General features: G+C 36.1%; 1 protein-coding gene across 2 annotated transcripts; it reads left to right on the top strand.

The window, feature by feature from the left end:
* The first annotated feature begins 1,103 nt into the window (after positions 1-1,103).
* Positions 1,104-5,384, top strand: ttll2 (tubulin tyrosine ligase-like family, member 2). Of its 2 annotated transcripts, none has more exons than XM_048207541.1 (2): positions 1,104-1,987; positions 3,611-5,384. In XM_048207541.1, exons 1-2 carry the CDS (start codon positions 1,898-1,900, stop codon positions 5,369-5,371), a joined length of 1,851 nt encoding a protein of 616 aa, XP_048063498.1. In that variant the 5' UTR covers positions 1,104-1,897; the 3' UTR covers positions 5,372-5,384. The 2 variants fall into 2 exon arrangements, with proteins under 2 accessions (XP_048063498.1, XP_048063499.1); XM_048207542.1 differs by having other exon boundaries at positions 1,109-1,987; positions 3,553-5,384.
* Positions 5,385-6,311: the final 927 nt, after the last annotated feature.

Genomic DNA, 6,311 nt, shown 5'->3' on the forward strand with positions numbered 1-6,311 from the left:
TCTGTTGAACACAAAAGAAGATAATTTGAAGAATGTTGGTAACCAAACAGTTTCTGATCCCAGACTTCCATAGCAATTGTTTGGTTACGCACATTCTTCAAGATATATTATCTTCTGAGTGTTTGGTAGATTAGGAGATCATGTAAATATCATCATAAAGTAAGCTTGTTTCAGTCATTTTAGTATTGATGTCAAAGATCAAAGTTTGGTGTTGTATCACATGCAAAACCTACATGAATGAAAATCATAGGATAAGATCTAGATAATAAAATGTGCAACTGAGATCATAAAAAAGAAATCATGTATACAATGATATAATTATCTTACTATAATAATATATAATATTCTTTTCAGACAGAACATTAATCCCTCAACATCATTGAAGTAGCAAAAACAAGACAGAACATAAATATTACTACAAGATTAAAATTAGAAGTAATGTTTTTTTGTTGTTGTCGTTTGTTTGTTTTTGCACATGTATAAGATTATGATTATCATACAAGACAATCTTTACAGCTTTTATCAGCAATGTTCTAAAGGGCATTTCTGCATAGAGGATCTTCCTGAGATACTCGTATAGATAGTAAAATCAAAGAATCATTTGCAGATTAAACACTTCCTGAAGCTCAAATGGTGTTTCAAAGTTTGTATGCATTATAGCATTGGCTATTACTGTTATTAAAGGCAGAATGCTGAAAATGAGAAGTGAAATAATGTAACAATGAATCAAAATAAAGTAATGTTTACGCTGAAGTACATTCCATGCATCTGGGTTATAATACAGGCAATAACTCAGGTTACTAAATCTCTGAATGATGATAAATATCTGACTAAGACAATCAACAAATTACAAGAAATATTTTATGGCAGCTCATAAAAAAAGTTAAACACTTTAAAACGTGATTGGATACCAGATAATACAAATATTGTGTCAACATTATATATTCCAAAAATACAAGGATTAAGCCTGGATATAAACATTTTGTGTTTTAGATTCATTTTAATCAAATAATTTAGAACAAATAAGAAATCTAAACAAGAATCTAAAGTCAAAATAAAATCAGAAAAAAAAAAAAAAAAAAAAAGTATGAAATTATGATCTATTCTCGTTTTCTTTAAGCAGTGAGTATTATACATGACATTCTACCTCCAGTTTTAGTTACCATGACAGGAGTTAATTCATTGCCCAGTATGTAAACAGCTGGACTATAATAACCTCTGTACGCAGCTTGCTTCAATGAAGGCTGTGGTGTAACTCACTGTATTCAGTTGTGCTTTCACCCTTATGTTAAACATAAACTAATGCTGTGTAACATATTACGTTTTATGGTATGTAGCCTATAACAATACAGATCAGCGCACTACTGCAGCTACAGTGTTTTGCGTTGTAACCAGTAGATGGCAGCATTCACACTCATAGTAAACTCTCTCGGGCATGTTCCTTAGCTTTCTATGGGTGTATTGTGATCTCCAGTAGGTGGCAGTGTTTTCTTCTTGTCTATTATGGTCGGATCTGAGGAAATGTGGGGATAGAGGAGAGAGAATAATGTTGTTCATCATTTTACCTAATTGTAATGTCATTAGGCCTACGTGACATTAGGTCTACGTGTTTCGACTTCACTTATAAAATGTGTTAAATTTGATTGCCTATTCCATTTACATAATAACATTTTAGTCTTTTGTCAGATACTTATACTTACACAAGTGTTCGTTAGCTATACTATATTCGATATAGACCTTCCCGAGACTATTTTTTAAATCATATGCAATATTTGGAAAATATATTTAACCCTGATTCACTTATGGTGACGTCACATGCTCTGACCACGCAACGTAACACTGGAGTCAGCAGCTCACATGGCGCGCTTTTATTCAAAAGGTTTCCTAGCAACGAAAGATGACCAGAGCAGAGCACAAAAGGAGCCTCAACCTGTCTGACAGGACAGGAGCTCTGTGGAGGATCTCCCAGGCAACACAGCTCGCTCAGGTAAGAGTGATTTATATACTCTACAAACAGGGAAAGCTAAAACTGTGGTAAATTATATGAATAGAGGTTAAAAAAAAGAAGTTGCTGGCAATATAACAATGTGCTTTGTTAATTTTGACACCGGGCAGAATTAAAAATGTTTTGTTTTTTTGTATTGGGAGTACTATGACTTTACTGTACATGCACAATAATATTCCAGTATTAATCAATCATTTCTCTTAAGTTTGTCACGTACTGACTACCATAACTAGATTAATCCACCGCATATGACTGCATTAATCAGGAATTTACACACACACACACACACACACACACACACACACACACACACACACACACAGGGACATTTCATAGGCGTAATGGTTTTTATACTGTACAAACTGTACATTCTATCCCCTACACTACCCCTACACCTAAACCTTTTAATAAAATATTGTTTAGTATGTTTTTAAAGCTATTTTAAATATGAGGACTCATGAAATGTCCTCATAATTCATGTTTACGTCGTAATACCAGTGTAATACCCATGTCATTATACAAATTTGTGTCCTCAGAAATCACAAAAACGCACACACACATACATGTATATTGAACACACAAACATTTGCTGCTCAAGAAACATATCATTATCAATGTTAAAAACTTGTGTACAATTTTTGTCAAGTTTTTTGGATAGAAAGTTCAAAAGAACAGCACTTATCTGAAATAGACAGCTTTTGCAACACTATTCACTACTGTTCAAAAGTTTGGGGTCAGTGAGATTTTTGTTTTTGGAAAGAAATTAAAGAAATTAATAATTTTATTCAGCAAGGATACATTAAATTGATCAAAAGTGACAGTAAAGATTTATAATGTTACAAAAGATTTCTATTGTAATGATGCTGAAAATTCAGGAATGAATTACATTTTAAAATATATTCAAATAGAAAATTTATATACTGCCCTCCAACGCCCTAGAAAAGTGGAGTTTTGGACAATATTGGCATGAATCCTTTTTTATTTGTGATAATTTTGCACTGATAAGGGACAACCAAAACTACGCAAACATATTTTATTATATAAACAGTTTATACATAGAAAAAAAACTTAAATTTTCGATTCATCAAAATATCCACCATTAGCAGCTATCTGACCTAAACTGAGTTCTAATTGGTTCATTGTATTCTAAACTTAATTGGCAAACAATTGTTGAAGCTATTAAGGTGTGCTGACCCAAAAATCTTTTACAAACCTGGGCCAAGTTTAAACCAGTAACCAGGCATCACAGCTGGCAAAGGGGCATGTCTGACTTTGACATGTATATATTGCCATTATTATGTAATCAAAATGAAAATTATTATTGCTGGTCTTCAATGATAATGTCAAGTTACTTTAATGTATTTGCACCAAAAAATGAAAAGGATTTACACACTTTGCCAGTGGTGTTTTCAAACTTTTGGAGGGCAGTGTATATATATATATCATGGCCTGCATTTGTAAGAGCAATTAAGAAGCTGTGTACATTATTGTCCAAAAATTACTGTCCATTGATTGGAGAATTAAATGAGATTTTCCCTATTCCCCAGAATTCAGAGAATTGTCTGATTTCTTGGAGGAACTGGGATCTTCTCTATGGCTGAAAAGGAATGTGATTTTGCTCCGCTGGTGTTCCGACTGCATGGAGGAGCTCCGCAGGTGGTACGTGAAGTGCTGCTGGAGCGTGGATGGGAGGAGTATGATGAAGAGGAGCAGGAGGAAGGAGACTGGAATCTCTACTGGAGAACCTCTGGCTTCCGAACCTCTGACTACAAAAACATCCTGCCCTGGCAGAGACTGAACCACCATCCCAAAATGACCCATATTACACGCAAGGACTATCTAGCACGGCATTTGAGAAGAATGAAGAGTGCTTTCGGTGCAGCTGTGTATGACTTCAGCCCTGCTGCTTTCATACTGCCAAACGAATACACAAAGTTTCTTGGGGTGTATACTAAGAATCGCACCAATGACGGAGGGAAGTCTTGCTACTGGATTTGTAAGCCAGTTGACCTGTCGAGAGGAAGAGGTATATTTCTGTTTAAAGATGTCAAGGACTTGGTCTACGACTCTTCGGTAATCATACAGAGGTACATCAGCAACCCGCTTCTCATTTCAGGCTACAAGTTTGATCTGCGCATTTACGTTTGCGTAAAGAGCTTCTGTCCTCTTGTGATTTACATGCACCAGGAAGGCCTAGTGCGTTTTGCGACAGAAAAATACAACCTTGCTTCTTTAGACAACCTATACTCTCACCTGACAAACACCAGCATCAATAAGTTCGGATTGTGCTACGCCATGGACAAAGAGCGAGTTGGCCGAGGATGCAAGTGGACCCTGAACAAATTCCGCTGCTTTCTTCACAAACAAGATGTTAACAAATTTCTCTTTTGGCACAGGATCAGCAATATCATCACGTTGACTCTGCTCACAGCCATTCCTTGCATTCCCTCCAACCCCAACTGTCTGGAACTGTTGGGGTTTGACATCCTCATCGATGCCAGCTTCAAACCATGGCTTCTAGAGGTCAACCACAGTCCGGCACTTTCATTAGACTGCCCTGCTGACGTAACTGTCAAGAAAGGGCTGATCAACGATGTAATCGACCTGATGAATTACAGGATGACTGATAGTTTCAGACAGAAAGGATACCTCAGAAACAGATATACAAGATCAGGTAGCCGGTATTTACAGCCAAAAATCCATCAAGAGTTTTTGCTGCCCAAAACTTTGCATGATACTCCATCAGGCAAGAGAAGCTGGAATCAGTCTATCTCAACCTCTTCAAGTTCTCAAGACACTATGTTGTGTTCTGTAAATGGTTGTGCTAGAAATAACACCAGGTACGCTTCTTGCCTCATTCACCCTAATTCAAAATCCAGAACGTCCAGTGGACATGAAAAGGCTCCTCAGAAGTTTGAGGAAATTAACATTGAGGTGGAATCTGATGACCTAAAACTCACAACGCTTAACAGTACGAGGCAATCGCACAAAAATACACCATCTTCCATATGCAAGTTACCTTCTCTTCACATGCATAAACCCAAGTCCTCAACCGTCCCATGGAACCGCAGGACTCAGGACAGAGACGTCCCTCCTTATCGTGTTGGAGACTTCATATTGACCTTTCCCTTTAATGAGGCTACGTGGAAAGCCTCTCAGGACCAAGTGGATGTTAAGGTTGTTGTGAATGAGCTCCGTAAACTCACGAACAGACTGGCATCTTCCTTTGGTGAGAAAAAGAGGACAAAGGCGGACAGCAGTCAGGGTTGTATTGCTGTCAGGGACAAATTTGAGTCTCTGCTTTGGGGGCCAAAAGATCCACCTCTTCTCAGCGAATGCTTCTTCTCAAATTCAGAAATCAAGTAAAATAGTTTAAGTAGGTCTGAGTTTTTTTCTAAATGTCTTACAACACAAAAGGAGGAAAGTGGGGAAAGCATGCATATATATATATATATATATATATATATATATATATATATAGTCAGAAATTTATTTTTGCGTTAAACATCTTTGACATGTTAGCAATCATTACCCATGTCAATTAAACTCACTATTTTTTTAATGTTTTTTGAACAGTAGTGTATATTTTATGTATACATTTTCAAACATGAAACACATCCCCAGATTTAATTCTTAGGCTTAATTTGTGATATCGGATGGATTACATGTAAACACAGTCAAACACACTTATAATTACATATTTTAAAGCTCTCAGAATTGTTAAATGCATAACATCAGTGAAATTTAAGTTAACTTATAACCCCCTCTATATTCTTCATGTGCCAATTTCTGTTGAACAGAACAATACTGTGACCAAATCAGAAACTTCTGAGTGAGTGATATCTGATTAAAATTATATATTTTTAAATAATAATGTGTGGCTTCTTGTAAATAAAATGAGCCCTTTCATTCATAGATGTCACTACAGTGGACAGCTATTCAAAAAGTAATTTTCTTGCATATGCATGGGTTTTGATGCATAGTTGCACATCAACTAGTAGAATCTAGTGCATCATCCTATACACCACAACTATGGCAAGCTGTTGTATGTGGATTTTTTTTCTTTAAACAAAAGATGGCCTACGCCCAGTTGGAAATGCCAAATTGCTCCATAATATTCCTTCTAGACTCTTGTGGGCAAAAAAGGTAACATCAAGTATCATCTAAGGAGTCATATGATTGTTAACTTTTCCAAGTAATGATTTTAGATTGGGTGGAAATTTTGATTCATCATCTGTACGCTAAATTGGACATCACTAGCTATATTTCAGCTACAATTCATGATATTACTGTGACTGTAGTTCTT

Source organism: Megalobrama amblycephala, linkage group LG11, assembly GCF_018812025.1.
Source record: "Megalobrama amblycephala isolate DHTTF-2021 linkage group LG11, ASM1881202v1, whole genome shotgun sequence".
NCBI classification, from domain to species: Eukaryota; Metazoa; Chordata; class Actinopteri; order Cypriniformes; family Xenocyprididae; genus Megalobrama; species Megalobrama amblycephala.

Coding starts and splice junctions, on each gene's coding strand:
- ttll2 (XM_048207541.1), top strand. CDS start 1,898: ATGACCAGAGCAGAGCACAAAAGGAGCCTCAACCTGTCTGACAGGACA. Junction 1,988..3,610: donor AGGCAACACAGCTCGCTCAG/GTAAGAGTGATT, acceptor ATGGCTGAAAAG/GAATGTGATTTTGCTCCGCT.